The sequence below is a fragment of the Patiria miniata genome, unplaced genomic scaffold (assembly GCF_015706575.1).
Source record: "Patiria miniata isolate m_02_andy unplaced genomic scaffold, ASM1570657v1 HiC_scaffold_9, whole genome shotgun sequence".
In the NCBI taxonomy this organism is placed as follows: domain Eukaryota; kingdom Metazoa; phylum Echinodermata; class Asteroidea; order Valvatida; family Asterinidae; genus Patiria; species Patiria miniata.
The window spans coordinates 18508658-18528088 of NW_024037076.1; the positions used below are offsets into that span (position 1 = coordinate 18508658).

Below are 19431 nucleotides of genomic sequence, written 5' to 3' on the forward strand. Positions count from 1 at the left end.
ATCTGGATTTTTTAGAAGCATCTGATTTTGCCCAATTTTAGTAAAATATGCTCCAAATTTTGCTTAAAAAGCAAGGTTAACCCCTTACCATTTTAGATTTTTCATACAAATCTGATTTTGCCAAATTTTACTAAATATACAAGGTACACCTCTTACAATTTAAAATTTTTCATAAACATTTCTTTTGCCCAATTGTGCTAGAAATACAAGGTTAAGCCCTAGCAATCTGCAATTTTCCAGAATCATCTGATTGTGTCCTATTTTGCTAAAAAAAATGCAGGGTTAACCCCTTACAATTTGATTTTTGTTCATGAACATCTAATTTTTCCCAATCGAATTTAAAAAGCAAGGTTAACCCCTTACAATCTGCAATTTTCCAGAAACATCGGATTTTTTCCCCAATGTCGCTTAAAAAATGCAAGGTTAACCCCTTATAATTTGAAATTTTTCATAAACATCTAACTTTGCAGAATTTCAATAAAAAGCAAGGATAATCCCTTACATCTGAAATTTTTCGGAAACATCTGATTTTGCCCAATTTCGCTAAAATATGCAATGTTCACCCCTTACAATTTGAAATGTTTCATAAACATCTAACCCCATACAATCTGCAATTTTCCAGAAACATTTTTCCCGATTTTGCTTAAAAAAAATGCAAGGTTAACCCCTTACAATTTGATATTTTTTCATAAACATCTAATTTTGCCCAAGTTTACATCTGGAATTTTTCAAACAAATTATCAGGTAACTGGATCATTAAACGGGACAGGTGCACATCGGCCTTGGAGCTCAGACCATGTGTCATGCACTCCTCAATGCATAGATGATGCACATAACACTATGGGTAGTACAGGCACAGCTGGGGGTACTGCCCAAACAATGATATGCTTAAAGAATTACCCACAATTCCGGTTTTTACCGTTTAGGTCTGGCTCTAATCACTTTACGCGATCCCCCTGACGTCTCATACATTGACTTTAGGCAAAATAGTCAGACTTTCGCGGTCTAGTAACCCAGACTTTGACTCTTAAAGAAACATCAAATGAAAAGGGAAACATCAAATGCATATTGCAAAAGATCGAATGCAAACATACCGATGAAACATCGAATACAAATAGCTCGAAATGTCAAACATATGTGTAAAACATTGCTCACATATTTGAGAATATCGCAAATATATTGTAAAACAACACACACAATTGTATCGAAAAACATCGCACATTTAATGCAAAAAATCGAACTTAATATTGAAAACATCGCACATATATATCGTCAAAAACATCGCACATATAAATTGAAAATCGAATATAAATGTAAAACATCGCACACATATATTGAACATCGCACATATATTGTAAAACATCGCACAAATATATTAAACATCGCGCAAATAATGAAAAACATCGCACACTTATATTGAACATCGAACATAAATGTAAAAGGTAACAAACACATATTGAACATCCAACATATCAGGCGCAGTTCTAGAACCAATATTTGGTTTTTTTGGGGGGGGGGGGGGCTAGCACGGTGGATCCAGATTTTTTTTCAGGGAGGCGTGCTGAAATGTTGACCGGTTATTTTTTCCAGACACTTAGGCCTCCGAAAATCAATAGGGGGGGGGGGGGGGGGCAGAGCTCATGCCATATTTTCAATGGGGAGCGCCAATAAAATCCTAAAATCATTCACACTATAGCAAGGGCGAATCCAGAACACAATTTGGTTTTTTTGGGGGGGGCCAAATAAAAAATTGGTCCCCCCAAAAAGTGGGTCCAAAAAATTACGGCGTGGGGTTCGGGGCCCGCTTAAGGGCCCCGAACAATTTTTGGATTCTAGATGCTCTGTGGTGCGATCTGAGGCAATTTCTGACCACTTTAACCAATTGTTTTTGAGGAAAAGATGGTGGTGTACTCATTGCCTGCCTTTATTGCGATGTCACATAAAAAAAAAATTGGTTTCGTTTTTCGGGGCCATGGCCCCCTTTGGCCCCCCCTCCTGGATCCGCCCTTGCACTATATTAACTAATGCACCCTTGTCACGGCTATTTCTTCTTTAGGGGGAGACCGTTCGCATGTACATCACAATCCTCCTTTTTGTTAATGCAATTTTTTTTTTTACGGAATTTATTTTTTTTTGGGGGGGGGGGGGGGCTAGACAACATTTTGGGGGGCTACAGCCCCCCCCCCCCTAGCCCCCCCCCCCCTAGAACCGCGCCTGCAACATATATATTGCAAAATATTGAATATTGCAACGTTTGACACGCCATAGTTTACAGGGTCAAAGTTCACAATGCATAAACTTGCGTCTTTGATGTCATGGAAATTTGGTCTAGCCGCAAATGTAACTCTCCGATTTCTTGTTGTTTGTTTCAATAGACAAATTGTGATGAATTTCAAAAAGGATGAACAGTTGCTTATGAGAGCCAACAATATGAAGACAGGTGATCGACAGGTAAAAATAATTATCTTAATGGATATCCGAGGGAAAAGTTCATCACTGTTCGTGCTTGGACATGGACCGCGGTGGGGGATGGTAGATTGTTGGGCGTGTTGTGCCCATTCTTGAAAATCACGCATTCTCGAGAATGGGCATGCACATTCTTGAGAATGTGCAACTGGATCCTTGCTCAATCTTGGCAAAAAATAACTCTTCCAGATTGAGCGCACATTCTTGAGACTGCGCGACAAGATAACGGTCTTGTCGATGCCGAGCACCGGCTGCGCTTGGCAAGTCTAGCTGAATCCTCGTTCACTGATTCTCAATAATTATACTGTTGCAACGCAAGGCGCTGAAAAGTAGAGTGGGTGTTGTGCCCATTCTTGAAAATCACGCATTCTCGAGAATGGGCATGCACATTCTTGAGAATGTGCAACTGGATCCTTGCTCAATCTTGGCAAAAAATAACTCTTCCAGATTGAGCGCACATTCTCGAGAATGCGCGACAAGATAACGGTCTTGTCGATGCCGAGCACCGGCTGCACTTGGCAAGTCTAGCTGAATCCTCGTTCACTGATTCACAATAATTATACTGTTGCAACGCAAGGCGCTTAAACAGTAGAGTGGATATGATAAGAAAAGGCGTATTAATATGGGGGGGGGGGGGGGCCGGGAAAATATAAGAGACATAATAATACTAGTGCAAAGAATTCTGATTTTTGGGATAATAAAAGCGGGGGGCCGGGGGGGGGACGTAAGAATGAAGAATGTGAAGAATGAGAATGAATACTGCGACATCCCATAGTGCTAATGCTATTTCCCATTTAAATTGCCACCAACTTATTGTTCACATCCCACCATAACGTCGCAGAGCTAGATTCTATCTAGTCAAAAGAGCAATTTTGGTAGCTTCTGGACATCGTTTTTTTTTCGTGGCACGCATATGATACATGCATGCAGGGACTTGTAACTTGTCTAGCCTAAACAAAGCACTTCCCAGACTAGTTCCCAGTCCTCCGTTATTACAAAACTTCCCATAGTGGGCAGAAAAAAGCAATAATAACAGGTTTAATTTGATTCAAATTATCGTAGTTATACGAGTACAGAAGCATAGCACATTTTCTTTCCTCTTTATATGAAATGTTTCCCTTTTAACCGCTATACAATTCATTTAACATAATTATGTCGTGCAATGTTTGTTAAGATTGGGCAAAATTCATAAATTGTGCACGTGATATTCCCACCCAATCTTAAGAATGAGCGCTCATTCTTAAGAACGCGTGCTCGTTCTTAAGAATGGGCGCTCATTCTTAAGAATGCGCGCCCATTCTCGAGAATGTGCATGCCCATTCTCGAGAATGCGTGATTTTCAAGAATGGGCACAACATGGATATGATAAGTAAAGGCGTATTGATATGGGGGGGGGGGGATAAGAGACATAATAATAATAGTGCAAAGAATTCTGAGTTTTGGGATAATAAAAGCGGGGGGGGGGGGACGTAAGAATGAAGAATGTGAAGAATGAGAATGAATACTGCGACATCCCATAGTGCTAATGCTATTTCCCATTTAAATTGCCACCAATTTATTGTTCACATCCCACCATAACGTCGCAGAGCTGGATTCTATCTAGTCAAAAGAGCAATTTTGGCAGCTTCTTGACATCGTTTTTTTTTCGTGGCACGCATATGATACATGCAGGGACTTGTAACTTGTCTAGCCTAAACAAAGCACTTCCCAGACTAGTTCCCAGTCCTCCGTTATTATAAAACTTCCCATAGTGGGCAGAAGAAAGCAATAATAACAGGTTTAATTTGATTCAAATTATCGTAGTTATACGAGTACAGAAGCATAGCACATTTTCTTTCCTCTTTATATGATTTGTTTCCCTTTTAACCGCTATACAATTCATTTAACATAATTATGTCGTGCAATGTTTGTTAAGATTGGGCAAAATTCATAAATTGTGCACGTGATATTCCCACCCAATCTTAAGAATGAGCGCTCATTCTTAAGAACGCGTGCTCGTTCTTAAGAATGGGCGCTCATTCTTAAGAATGCGCGCCCATTCTCGAGAATGTGCATGCCCATTCTCGAGAATGCGTGATTTTCAAGAATGGGCACAACAGGCGCAATGGACGGATGTGCGCTATCGGTCGAACGTGCTGCGCTATCGGTCGATCCTGTAAGAAATCTAAGACTTTAGTTCCCTTGCAAGGCCTTGGAAAGAATATGTCAGGTGTTGGTTGAACATGTAAATTGTAATGACTACTGACTGCATCCAATCCTAGTTGTGGAATTAGGCCAAGTAAGTAGAAAAAGAAACCAGTTTTATTGTCCACGCCCACTTCATGAGTTTGTCTCACCCGCCTCCCCCCTTTTTTAATACATTTTACTTCCAAAACCGTAAGGTTTTTTAGAGTTCTGGAAGTAAATACATTTGAGATATATTTCGCACATTTTGTCAATATTATTGTCTTTTTATTTGTTGCTGTCGAGCGCACAGTGAGTCCCCCGCGCAAGTTTAAACTTGCGCGCACGCAAGTTTAAACTTGCGTGCATTCATTTCCTTGCTACAAATTGCACACGGAAGTTTAAACTTGCGCACTGCATAGATTTTCCTGGCCACGCATACAGAGCCGCTAAACTATATTTCCCTGGTAAACTCATGCAGATATGTAACATTATTTTTAAAGCAGATTTTTTTTCTCCGATTTAATAGCATCACTGAGCTTCGGGAGACAATGCCTTAATGCCTTTTTTTGAAACATTTTATTAAATTCATTAATTAAATCCTTTGCAAATTTATTTACTTTTTAAAATAATTACCATTTTATATGCATAGCGTTTTTAAGTTGTAAACATTTTTTAACATGAATTATTGAGCCTGCAATGAAAAAATATTTGTTAAAGTAATAAATTAATTAATTAAGTAAATTAGTAATGCATTCATTAAATTTTTTTTTCAAATTATGCATTTTTGAAGTGTACACAGTGCTCGAAATGTTATGCAAGTATTCTAAAAACAATATGAATTATTGTACCGTCCAATTTATTAATTGTTAAATTAATTAGTATTTTTTTAAGAATAAGTACTTTTTTAATTGTAGAATACATAAGCATTTTAAAAATAATGTAAATGATTACTAGAATGTCAAAACTTGAACAATTGAAGGGATCATAATCATTCTTTTTACGTTAACAGCGGGTTACACCAGCCCTAGGAAATCATGATTTATTTACACTCAAGAATATAAATATAAAGCAAAAAACTTGAAGCTAGTCTCCATTATTGAACAACTTCAGTACACTTTCCAAGCAATCGCCGCTAGTGTGCATAAGTTTATTGCTTGCCCGGTCCCCTCCCCGGCCCCGCCCCTACGTACCCTTAAACAACTTCTCTGATAAGCACTGCTAAATCTCAATGTTTCTTTTCATTGACGCTAATTGAATTCCCCTTTTTATTTATTTCTTTATTCATTCATATATTCCATTATTTCTCCATGTACTCGTGTTTTGAAAAAAAAATTCTTCATCAATGAAAATCCCGCCTGCAAAAGAAGGTTGCAATCGCCTTTGCGCAAGTTTAAACTTGCGCACGCAAATTAAAATGGCGCGGTGTAATTTGCGTGCTTCAGGAGTCCCTCGCGCAAGTTTAAACTTGCGCGCGCAAGTTTAAACTTGCGTGGGGGACTCAAATTGCGCTCGACATTTCCAACAAAATTGTAGCTTTATAGAAAGGGTGACTGCTCCTTTGGATGCAATTTGTATCAATTTTTTATCATCTTGGAAGAAAATAGGAATAAGGAGCCACCGCCTTCAAAAATCCCGGACGAGAAACTATTTGTCTTTACTCGGCCTTACAAATAATAGCATTGAGGGAACGATTTGTTTACATTACTCTGTATCAGAGTGGAAGCAGCACGGCTCTCGCTGCGGTGGCTTTCCAGGATCATCTCATGCGCAACCTGTCTCTCGCCGACCCCCTGAAGACGAAGAGGCCGATTCATCATGGGCGACCCAAGAAACAAGTCAAAGCGGTGGTGGATACTGGTCAGAGGCCGGGAGTGGGCGGGAGGAAGGGCGACGCCCCCTCCAATCGCAAGACGGAGAAGGAGTACGTGCTGGACCAGAAACCACAGCCACTTACTCTTGGTGAGATATCCTCAGATGACATTGCCAGCATTCGTCAAAGTTTGTTAGAGTTGGAGTTGGTAAATTTAAATGCAACATGCACTTACGAGAATTTTCTGTGAATATCAGTTTTTGTTAAGAACAAAAGACTGTACATTAATAGTCTTGTTATATGCATGGGGCCAAATTGACTGAAAATCTGCTGAACCAGTTGAGGTCGGGTTTATTTTGACAAGAACGGACCAAGGCACGGGTTGGCATTCCACTCGACCGCAATGCCAGGCGGGTTGAAGCCATCACCCTTGGTCGTTGGCTGTGGCTCGCTGACAGATATTTTCTGGCCTCTTTCATTTGCGGGTTTGTCAGTCATCTGATCTGCATTTTGGAAAACTTTGGCGTGTATATTTATACACGTCCTATGGTGCGAACTGGTTAACTTCTCTTGCACATTTTCGGAGGGCTCTTTGCAACACACCTTTAGCTGACCTTAAGCTAGCAGGTCTCAAAACCATTTACAAATGGTCATAGAACGCAGTTCAATTTACGTACTGTATGTGTCAACTCCGTTGAGGATAAAAATCAACAGGTTTTTCCCCTTGAATGCATGGCATGTATAAATAAAAAAAATAATTAATTGCCTAGTGCACAGCTAGTTTTTACCATTTTTGTCCACGTTGAACTTCCCCTTACTTTTAAAAACTTTTAAGGCTTTTCGTAATCTTCATTTTTATAATTTTCAGCTCAAAAACTTGGCCTAATGGAAGCGCCCGAACAGCCCCTCTCTGATCTGGACTGGAGAGATGCCAAAGAGAAATCCAATCGCCGTGACGATTCCATACTTCCCTGTGTCATTTGCAAGGAAGAATTTGGCCTACAGCAACAGGTACAACAATGTTCCTGATCCCTCCAATATTACAGAACCCAGGGTTCGAAATTAGTGGTAGCCCGCTAGCCAAATGCTAGTCAAAACAGCGGCGGGCTAGTCGAACTATTCCTTAATAGCTCGGCTGGCGAGTCCAAAATTATTGGGCTACGGCAAAGATGAAAGGACAGGAAGAAATAAATCATTAAATTCAGAAAGCAAACCTCATCAATTTGTTTTTAATTTTATCAACTGTTTTAAATGGTTGAATTAGATCTGTTTCTTTAAAACACTGACAAAATTGCCTCAGAATTGAGCCTGAAAATAGGGCATTTTGTATTTGAGCTAAAAAAAAATACGGGCTAGTGAAAATGCCCCCAGGCTTGTTAATAGTCTGTTAAAAGAGTTAAGGTCGAACCCTGGGAACCCCCTTTTCTCTCACAAACTTGACAAGTGGTCCAAGTTTTCCTGGCTGACTGACTGACCCCCCCCCCCCCCCCCCCCCGACTGAATGACTGACTCCCTGACTCCCCGAGCAACCATGTATAAATAATGTCCTAAATTGGTGCTTTCAGGTCGAACTCAGTTACGCAAGCCTAGTCTTGTTTTCGTATCATAAAGCGATCAGAGAGATAACTTTTCATTTGTTGATGTCTTTTACTCCAGGTTCTGCTGTCTTGCTCTCACGTGTTTCATAGGGTGAGTACCACTTTAGAATAGTATAAATGGAAAGCAAAACTGGTAAAATTGAACTAGAGAGAAATGGATATTGAACACAATTATTGCTGCTCACCCAGGCTCAGATATATGTAATACTTTGTACACGTTCAGATGAAAGTTGGTTGTGCATATACTCCACACTAGCCCCATAAATGTGGCCCATTTACTGGACTACCTCCGTAAATAAAGGCCACACTTCCACCATGCACAAAAACATGTCGAACTTTGTCAAATTTTGATTTTCACATTTAGGCTTAGTTTGTAGTTTATTTTTGCTTTAGAAGCATGCTCACCCTCTTTATAGGCTAATCAGAAAGTGCTGCCTTTTTCAGATGTCTGTTTTTCGTGAAATTTCCAGATTCGTTTGTACACGTTTGCGTATCAAAATTTCAACATGAAAGTTCACGAACATTAGACATCTGAAAAAGGCAGCACTTTCTGATTAGCCTATAAAGAGGGTGAGTATGCTTCTAAAGCAAAAATAAATTACGAACTAAGCCGAAATGTGAAAATCAAAATTTGACAAAGTTCGACATGTTTTTGTACATGGTGGAAGTGTGGCCTTTATTTACGGAGGTAGTCCAGTAAATTGGCCACATTTATGGGGCTAACTCCACACTATATGCCTGCAAAGCTGTGTATAGATTTACATATTTACCTGCAGTGTCTTCTAAATGCTGCAGCTGTACGCTACACAGTACTGTCTATTAAAAACACTCCTACTGTTTGAGACAGAAATTCAATAACTTATACACAGGTTAGTTACCAACAGTCAGATCATAATATTTTTCTTGTAGTCACTGTGACTAGTCAAATTCCATCAACAAAAGCAAGTAACCGGTAGGCACAGCTGGCTTATCAATCTCCTACAGTCAAAGCATAGCTGTATCAAGTTACATAAACAGTCACAGCCAGTCAATTCTGGTTTGTGTTAGCAGAGAGCCCTCAACAGTTGTAAACTGTCACTCGATTGATTTTTGACTGCTGGGATGGTTTTGTTGAATCTGCCAGCTTGTCAGTGTCCGTATTCTTGATCCACAAAAAAGTATACTTGAAACATGAGAATATTTGTTTATTTTTCTCAGAACTGTCTTCAAGCATTTGAACGGTTCACTGGAAAGAAGACATGTCCCATGTGTAGGAAGGAGCAGTACCAGACGAGGGTCATACATGAAGGTGCTAAACTCCACAGAGTTAGGTGTGCCATACGGTGAGTCCTCCAATCAAAGTTTTTATAGTGATGCCATTGACCCCCTTGCACATTGGTTTTTTTTTAGTTTGATTGGGAGTATAGTTACGTGCTGTTATTGCCAACATGTAAGAGCAAGTTCTGGCGAGGTTCATTAGTTGACAAGTGGTTGATTTGTGATGTAACTTATGCCTGCGCACAAATAGCAGCGTACGAATGCCTTTTAGTCAAACAATGGTCAAAACGTCATCACGAAACGTCTGGGTCCTGGCTCCCCGTTGTGCTTTATGATGCAGACGGCTATTGGTAACCAGTGATGGAACCGTGCCCTGTGGTCCAGTTCAAAATAGTCGACTACAGTTAGTCCAATCATGGCCAAGTTCGGGCAAGGACCATTAGTCGACTAGTGGTTGATTTGTGACGTACCTTACGCCTGCGCACTGATAGCAACGTGCGAACGTCTCAAGTCAAACGCTGGTCAAAATGTCATCACAAAACTTCTGGATCCTGGCTCTCTGCTAGCGTTATGAATGCGCGCGGCTATTGGTTACCAGCGAAGCAACCAACCCCAGTAGGCTGGTTCCAAATAGTCGACTAGCGTAGTCAACCACCGTCGACTAGACAGAGTTCGGGCAAATGTTAGTTAACCATTGGTCAACTATAGTCCTTGCGCGAACTTGGCCCAAGGATCCTCCACACAAGGATAACAGACTCATCTGAGCTTGTGTACAAAATGTACGGAACGGATTGTCTACATGCGTGATATGCCGTGTCTGCGCATAGAACAACGCATAGAACATGTAGAACAATGCGCGCGCGCCATGATCGCCGACAGCTGGCGGCCTGACAGAAATTTGACCACAGTGAAAGACTGCAGTCGCGCGCCGTGTCTCGCACACGCATTCCGCGCAAGTGCCGTATCACGCCTCTAACCAGAAATTTGGGGAAGTAGTTTATCCTTGTGTAGAGGATCCCCGCTCCAATCATCCTTTGATCGACCAAAGTTGGTCAAACTATGATTAACTATATTTCGTGTCTGAATTTGCTCTCTTGGAAACTAAAGGCAAAGGTGAAATTCAAATCTGTGGCATGGCTTTTTTTTCCAAATCTAAATTCCAACTTCTTCACTTTAAACTTTTTCTAGACCAATTAAAATTCTAATTTCGTACAATTCCAGGATACAAGCTTGTTGGCGGGGATATGTCGTCTACAGCTGGTATCGTAAACTTAGGCAAACGGTGCCACCAAAAGACCCCAGACTGCGAAAGAAATTCTACGAGGAGAGGGTATGTGGTTAATTTTTCATTGTACATGTATTGGGTTTGTAAAAAGTTCAGAAAAGTGAACTTGCAGAGGCCTCGCAAACCAAACAAATAGAATTCAAAACCTTCAAAATTAACACACTTTTTAAAACTCTCTGTGTCAACATGAACGTTGTCGATTATTATAAATAAACTGCATACATTGCTAAATGTCTGATTACAATTCCAAAAGTAAACAATTAAATGCTTATACAAATCAAAAATGTTATTGAAACATTCGTCTAACAATTTATTTGTGATATTTAAATCAACTTTTAACCTATTCATCTTTTAATAGGTCGTTACAGTAACAGTTCTCATATTTTGGTGTATTTCTCCCCTTTTTGTTTAGCTCCAGGCAATAACAGAACGGTTATTGCGATCGTACGACACCAACATTGACTCCTTCTTGGCAGAAATGGACCGTTCCATTACAGCCAGTAGGGATGTCTTTAAGAACCTGGAAGCGTCCAATCTACGGACCATAACGCCGGAGGAATGGGACTCGATACAGCTCAAGGTAGAGTGCTCATTTGTGTTTCTTTCCTTACAAGTACTTATGATTAATAATGCAAAAAGTCCTGGAAAATAAATTTTGCTTATTGCAAAATGTCAGTCCTTCTGATTTAAGGTGTGCGATCACACCCCCACGCCATCGTACGCCTAAAAGCTTCCTGAGAAGTGCGAATAATCGCACGCCTGATCCCTCTGTACCGCACACCTCGGCATAATTATGCTTCATAATTAGTGGGGAAAAAGTATGTCAGTGAAAAGAAAATGGCTTTACTGTTAACCAAGATGAATAGTATGAAAAAAAATCCAGATTGTTCAGTCCCAGCTTGGACCACAGAACCACACGCTTAGAAAAATCACACGCCTAGAAAATCACACGCCTAGAAAAATAACACGCCTAGAAAAATCACACGCCTAGAAAATCACACGCCTAGAAAAATCCAGGTGTGCCTTTTTCCACACGCCTGTGATTTTCAAATCAGAAGGACTGAAATGTGGTTTTTAAACTTTTACTTTAGTGAGGACTGATATGTTTGATGCCTTTTGTGAGCTTGTGAGATAAAACTTACTTGGGAGAACTTCAACCAAAATTGTTGATGTTTCACCACTCAACAAACCATCTTGCTGGGGTCGAATGGGTTGTTTTGGCCCATCACATAATGTGCAAAGTTCTGTAGTGATAGGATTAAAATCCAGATTATTTAAAATTCGGTTTGAATTCCACTGTTTGGTTTGATTTTTGGAAACCAGATATTCGAATCCAACCTTAAACAAAATTCAGCCTTCCTGTTTTGTGACACAGGCTAAAGAAAACAACTGAAGCATTGCCAATTTGCTCCATGGTCTCTGATTGTACCTGTATTCACTTGCTAGTGGTCTTCTTGGTGTATGAATCGCCTGCCCATTCGAGTTGTCAGAGAATTCCCACCAGAGTTTCAACATAACAGCTCTGAAGCGTTTTTTTTTGTTTTGCGAAGGCCCAGTGGTCATTGAATCCTGCAAACTATACCCAGTCATTGGCGCTTTTTTGTTGGCATCTTGGCATGACTGTGAGCTGGACGGGAACTTCCGGTATAATCCGATAATCCTTATGCGCTTTGAAAACAAATGATAACCAGATTTTGAAATCTCTGATTTCTCCAACCACTAGTTTGATGTAAATGTTGTCACCTTTGACTAAACAAACATAACTTGTTTCAGTTCTAAACCAGTTAAATTACAGGACCTGAGATGTAATGTAATAGTCATTCCTAAATCTTAATAAATGTGCTTTACCATCAAGCGATACTGGTGCCCAAACTATTTGGGCACCAGTCACCTTTTTTTTTTTTTGAAAACTACCAAGCGCTATAAAGATGTGTCGAAAATATCCATGTGAGATGGAGTCTGATGTCTATCCTTTGAAAGTTAGCAGAAAAACAAGAAATGTGTCAGTGTCTTTATTACTTTCAAAGTCGTATTTCTCTGACGAATACATGTATTTTTCAGGCTGTGGAGAGAGGCAAGACCGAGTGTCCAATATGCATTATGCCTTTGCACCAGCCAGACAACACAGAGCCCATCACCAATGCACCCAACATACAGCATCGGGGCAAAGACACACATAGTGACAGACCCCCCAACAGACCTGGAAATAATTCAAGTGCTAAAAAGAAGAACCGCGTTCGGCAGCGAGACACTGGGGTCACTAGCGCACCAAGTGGGACGTCACATAGTCTCAGGAAACATACACGGATTGATAATGATGATGACACTAGTGCTGACCGGGATGGTGATAGACACGGTGATAGACACGGTCATAGACACACAGTGCTGCTGTCCTGCACCCACGTGTTCCATCTTGTCTGTCTGCAAGCGTTTGAGGAGTTGTCCCTGGCCCAGACCAAGGTCTGCCCTGTCTGTCGGTCAGGGTATCAGAAAAAAGTGCTGTCGTCTTTTTATGAAACGACCCAAACTTGACATAATTATCCTGTTTTTTAATGTGTACTTTTACAGAAAATAATGGAAATCTAACGCCGGTTTTAGTCTGCGTTCCATAGTCGTACCAAGCCATATTAATCCAAAGATATTTGACTAAGCACTTAAAGGTAAAGTAGATCATTTGCAGCTATCCAAAAAGTAACTGACAAATGTATTGTTGAAAAGCTTACTTGGTTTAAAGAAAGTAATGGCTCTAAACTCCCTGTGAATTATTCTTTCTGGCATGCTGTCATTTTTAAGAAAACAATAAAAGCAGGCCAGTTCCAAAGACGTGTCAAGTGATGCATTTTTGGTAATTTCCGTTAGTAGTTGGTTTGTAATTCGGCAAATCCGTGAATGGGTGCGCACAAGCGTTGGCACGACACACACGTGCGCGTAGTTGCTATTATTCATCAGTTCAGTGAGTAACATCGTGTAGCTGCAGTTGGCTGTACAAGAACATGTCCCCGGCACTGATTTCGGGCGCAGTTCAAAACATGACTCGGCAACTTTTGAATTGAAACCGAGATCCTAGAATATTGTTTTCTCGGAATATACAGCATTGCTAGAGCTCAAACTTATCAGGTTAGTTGTTAAGTACCCATCTTTAGATTTTGAGCACTTTTGTTGCTTCAAACAACAAAATGCCCAAATGACAAATGATCTACCCTACCATTAACAATTTGACATTTGAAAGATAGAATGTTGCAGTCATACTTCGGAAGGACTTGAGAGGTCTAATTCATGGAAAATTAGAATTCATCTATCTGAAACCTAAATCTCTTTTGGGTCGACCCGATGCCATTCCTGATACTATTTGGTTTGGCAAAATTTTTGTGAATGCCAGTCTGAAAAGAGAGTAAGTTAACTATTCTTTAGGTTGCAAAATTTGTCAACGAGGGATAATACATCTGTCTCTCGGTAGGAAAAATAAGGGCCTCGAAAGGCCACAACTCTAGGTCTTAACCTATGTCACATTTTAAAGAAAATTTGATAAATGGGAATATTTGTGGAATAGGTGAAATTGAAATTAGGGTGAGATTTTGAGAATGGCTTTGTTATTTGTTTCTGAATGAATTTATGTCAGTGGTCCTCAAGCTGGTATCAGTTATAATTATTTCTTTTGATGCATATGTATGACATGATTGCATTTAATGTAAAAAGTGTACAAATAAATCAAGTCTCCACACAGTGACATATTGTTCTCTGCATTTTCAATTCATTTTATAAGTTTTTCTCTACCGAAATTTAAGAAAAAAACATAGGGTTTATGCCAAAAAAAGAAACAAGTGAGTAAAAACAAATTAACGAAAACCAAATGTCGGGACTATCGTTTAAGTGAAGTTCTGCGTGTGTAGCACTATCAAAATCTAGGATATGGAAGCCCAATTCACTAAAACAACAGTCCCGACAGCTGGATTTCGATTTTTTTTAAAATACTTTTTACTCACACTGTATGATATCCGCCAGCAAAACTTTAAAATTGTTGACAGATTTTGAATCGAAGAATTAATACTGTATTTTAAAATGGTTGCATTGCTGATCTAGTCTCGTAACACCGCACAGGTCTGGTAAGGTAGTGGGGCCACAGTAATACCATTGGTAGACTTGAGGGAGATGGGCGGGGTCCCCTCGGGTTTCTTGAAGGTGAACTGATGCAGGAGGAAAGAGAAGAAGATGAACAACTCCATCCGCGCCAACTTCTCCCCGAAACATGCCCGACGACCTACAAGGATCATGTAGAAAATGGAAAATAATGGGGGATTGTGTTTGGTCAAAAAAAAACGGTGCCTATTTATCATCTGTCTACAAGGAAATTTTGAAACAGACATGATTTGAGACCGGGCAATTTCAGCATGGTGATTTCGGACTGGGAAATTCCAGACTAGGCTATAACGTTCCTGGTGATTTTTATCCAGTAATTTCAGGTAGTTTTACACATACAAGTCGTTGGGTTATTTTCGAATCAAATTATTTAATCCAATGGTTGGTCTATAGTTTTGAAAAAAAAATCTGCTTTTGGACCCAAGGGAATTTTGATCAAAGTAACCCCAGCACGGTAATTTCAGGCCTGGCAATTTAAGCACGGGAAATTTAGGACCGCATTATTTCAGCACGGTAAATTCAAACTGGGAAATCTTAGAACGGTGATTTCCAGAAAACACGACCGGTCATTTTTAAATCAAGTTGGTTTACAACTTACCGATACCGAAGACCGGAAGTTCCTCTCGAAGGGACGAGACTTTGCCATCCTTCATGAATCGACTGGGGTCAAACGTGTCTGCATCTTTCCAGACACTTTCATTTCTGCAGAGAGCCCACATGTTCTCCATGACTAACGTATCTTTTGGGATGTGGTAGCCGAGAATCTGCGTTTGTTTCGATGCGCGGTGAGGCACAGGGAGTGGTGATATGACCCCCACGCGAAGTATCTCCAGTATAGTGGACTCCGTGTAAGGCAAAGTTGGACGGTCGCTGAGACGCGGTAGACGGTTCCGACCAACGACGTCATCGAGCTCTTGCTGCACCTCAGCCTGGACTTCAGGATGAGCCATCATGAGCAGCAAGGCCCATCTGAGACTGCAAGAGGTAGTCTCCGACCCAGCCAAGAACAGCTCAAAAATCGTGACGAGTAAGTTGTCTGGATTGAGCGGAGATGTAGCATCAGCACCACTCTGACTCCGGATCTTGTTCAGGTAGGTATCGATGAAATCCAAGCAATTATCCGGGTCAAAGTCTCGATGATGGGCCTCAACTTCTCCTCGGATGAACTCCATCATTGAGCCAACGCAGCTCAAGAGCTCCTTGTAGCTGGGGAGAAACGTCAGCTTCTGAGTGATGGGTAAGAACTGCACAGCCCCTCCAGAGCCCGTCACTTCAAACGCACGGATCAAGGAGGCCATCACCTTCTGAAATCTTAAATCCGAGTACTCGAATCGCTTACCGAAGGCCACCGAACATGTGATATTTGAGACAGCATTGCAGAAAAGGGCGGTTGGGTTGAAGGGACGCTCCTTGTAAGATCGCATCTCCTTGACAAGACTTGCTGCTTCCGTAGCGATGCTGTCTTCGAAACTTGATTTCCCGATGCCGAAACTGTTAAACATTGACTGGCAGAACTTTCTTTGCACAGACCAATCCTGACCAGAGCATGTTGCAACACCTACGGTGTCGGGAGAAGATGAATATATTCTAGTGTGAGTGATGATTTTTGAGTTTGCATATTGCATGTATAAATTGCTACAAATTAAACTAACGTAACTATTGGGTTTTAAAAGGTACATGTACTTGTTCAAGTTTTGGCCGGTTATTCAAGGAACAATACAATAAATCTGAAGCACGTACGTTATTTTAAAAAAAACATGACTGTCGACATTTTAGTTTGATATCACACAGCAGTGGGGAGTCAGTCGGTTAGTCAGTCAGTCAGGTACAACTACATGTATATAGGACACTTTGCTGGCCCCCTGGAACCTGCAGAACATATGGGGGTTAAAATCCTTTGTACTGCAGCCAACCGGTCTCGCTCCTAATCATTTTATCAAATATTAGTAGACCTTCTGATAGGGTGCAACCTTCTAAAGGGACACGGATGATACTAAATTAAAAGCTGACCTCCTGTACAAAAAAGGTGACCTGAGATCAGTCTTAATTGTTCAGTAGCCGATAATTTTTTTCATGAAAGTGATGCCACAAACAAAGTAAAATTCGTGGTTTGATTTGGTTGGTTTGTTTGTAGTTTGTTCACTTTGGGTCTCAGTATAGAGTTGAACCCCTTTCTTACCCAAACTGCGGCACTGCTTGTACGCCACCGAAGTCATTCGTATTGTGTCATGCAGATTTACACATGGAACTATATTTCATTATATTTAAATGTATTATTAATTGTTTGAATGTATATAGTATCCAGACGCAATTTCTTTGGCTGTGTATTTAGTCTATGGAGGGTCGAGTGCATTTTCAAAGTATTTTGTAACAAAATCACATCTTTCTCATCAGTCCCAGATTCATGTCTTTTCAACATTTTTGCAATGACTGATCTTCATTTAGATAAGAAGGAAAACAGTGGCGTCAGGATGCAGCATTCGTCCCTATATATTGGAGATATCTTTATTGTTGAATGTTGACAGCCGAAGAGTGAGCTTGCCAGTTTCGTTTTGCATGTTTTTCAGCACTCAAGGTCCCAGTCTGGTTATGACTATACTTGACATAATTCCTTGATAATTACCTTTGCCGTTGGGCACCAACGTGTGATATAGATTACTGTATGGCCTGGCACTGACATAAGGATTGTAGAATGCCTCCTTCACAGCTCTAGGACTGGTCAACACCACGACCAACTGACCAGCGAGGTTGACGCTCATCACCTCCCCGTACCGTTGGGCCTCCTTGGCGAGGGTGACGGGAGGGTCGTCACTCAAGATGAGTCTGGGCAAGTAGCCCAGTAGCGGCCAACCCCTCGGTCCAGGGGGAATGTTTCTGGGCTGTCGATGGGCCAGCCACAGGAGAAACAGGACGGCAGCCACGCCAGCGATGACTGCCGTCCGTAGGTCGGCAATTACGTTCCACATTCCGATAATTTAAGGTAGACCCAAGCTCAAAATAATGCCATGAGCTATAGAGGTAATTCTGGAAAATGGCCATAAATATTACGTAATGACGGCCAGGTTTGTACTCTATCAAAAAAGAGGGCCTGGAAGATTTAAGATTCTTATCACCGCTAATCCTAAGCATGTACATGTAGTTTGATCATCATGATGGAGCTATAAACACAAGCTCCATGGTTTGATGAAGGTGGAAAAGTAGTCCTGCCTGAGGGATTCAGCCTCAATTTTTACAACTAAATTTCATCATGTGAGCTGATAGCAATGTTAAGATAATACTTTGAGTATTAAACTGTTACTTTGTTTTCTTTTTTGAACTGTGAAATATGATAAATAAACAGCCGAGCACGATCTTTTACTTTTATACTTTTGTTTTGCACTGAAGTAGTTTGGGCAGCTTAATGGGTTAGGGCTTTATCTCTGTGGGCCAGAGCATGGCCAGAGCATGGCCGGTCAGAGCATGGAGCTTCAATCCTGGCCGAATCTCGCTTGGCCCCCACCCTCCCCTGGCCCACGTTCAATGTTGTCTCTCATTGCGCGGTGTGTGCTCCATCAGCTGGAGAGAACAACATTGGCCGGGGGAGCGGGGGAGTGGGTGACTGTTGCTAGGCTCAGGAAGTGTCCCAATCATTTTGGCCGGGATTGTAGACTGTTTCCCGGCCCCACCTAAATATATTTTGCAAGTCCAAAGGACAAAGGGGTCAGGGAACCAGACTAGCCTGCACCCTTTAAAAAGCTACTGTAACAGCAGCTTTAATTATGCCTTCATATATAGGGTATGATAAGTTACCAATGCCATCCCTACTTCCTTCACAAGATTCTGTGAAGCTCATCAGCCTTTCCCTAATTCCCGGCCCATGCACCCTAGGCCCTGTTTGCAGGGCGGGGTACGTACGAAGCGCTATCATAAAGGAGGCACATCGGTATCGTGAACAGCTCCCCTGGTGTAATGTGGTGTTTTTGTGTAATGTTGTTTTCGTGTATATTTACGGTTTGTTTGTTTTGTTTTTTGGGTGTTTTTTTTTTTAGAATTAAGGATGAGAACGTACTGTTTACTTTATTTTTCAGGAAAATAATGTTTGATTACAGCCTGGTGAAGGACTGTTGGGAACAGCGAACGGAATAGGCATAGAGGCCTGATTAACAGTGTTACCAAATAAATCTGTAAAAACAAATTCTCGTTTCCTTTTTTTTCAAAACGTCCGTATTTTCTTGAAATAGTGGTGATGGAGTTGAGAATCTGTATCTCTCCAAATACAAACAGTAGCCTAGTCAGGCGCGAATCAGGGGTTCGAACCCCAACCCCTCCCCCACCCAGCTGGAACCCCCCCCCCCCCCCCCCGCTCTGACACACACAAAATAGGCTAAATATTACAAACATGATCAGATCGGATATAGAAATCTAACGGGCCTGAACCCCCCCCCCCCCCCCATCCCGCCAAAATTCAAAATAGCCTACATAGTAATAAGTGTTAATTGTTGCGTAACGATAAGTAGTGCACATATTGGCCTACTACTAACGAGGCTGCCGTATACAATTGTCTAAACAAATGAAAACAGTTGACTCATTACTGCCCGAAACACCGACTTCAATTGACTTCATCTTGTTCTTCAAATCTGTTCGTCCATGAAGCCAAAACAGATGCACACAGCAATGTTCCAGGTTGCTCCGCCTATTATTAAGACAAATTGTTTTTGAGGAGCATTCTAAGG

General features: G+C 41.0%; 2 protein-coding genes across 2 annotated transcripts; one reads left to right on the forward strand and one right to left on the reverse strand.

Moving 5' to 3' along the window:
- The first annotated feature begins 2284 nt into the window (after positions 1–2284).
- Positions 2285–14309, forward strand: LOC119720533 (RING finger protein 32-like). Its single transcript, XM_038190235.1, has 8 exons — positions 2285–2451; positions 6348–6591; positions 7311–7453; positions 8099–8131; positions 9238–9362; positions 10519–10627; positions 10995–11162; positions 12644–14309. Exons 1-8 carry the CDS (start codon positions 2290–2292, stop codon positions 13112–13114), a joined length of 1455 nt encoding a protein of 484 aa, XP_038046163.1. The 5' UTR covers positions 2285–2289; the 3' UTR covers positions 13115–14309.
- A 2-nt stretch (positions 14310–14311) lies between these two features.
- On the reverse strand, positions 14312–17841 carry LOC119720532 (cytochrome P450 2J6-like). Its single transcript, XM_038190234.1, has 3 exons — positions 17343–17841; positions 15318–16277; positions 14312–14840 (listed from the first exon to the last, which is right to left on the reverse strand). Exons 1-3 carry the CDS (start codon positions 17683–17685, stop codon positions 14659–14661), a joined length of 1485 nt encoding a protein of 494 aa, XP_038046162.1. The 5' UTR covers positions 17686–17841; the 3' UTR covers positions 14312–14658.
- Between the last annotated feature and the right edge of the window lie 1590 nt (positions 17842–19431).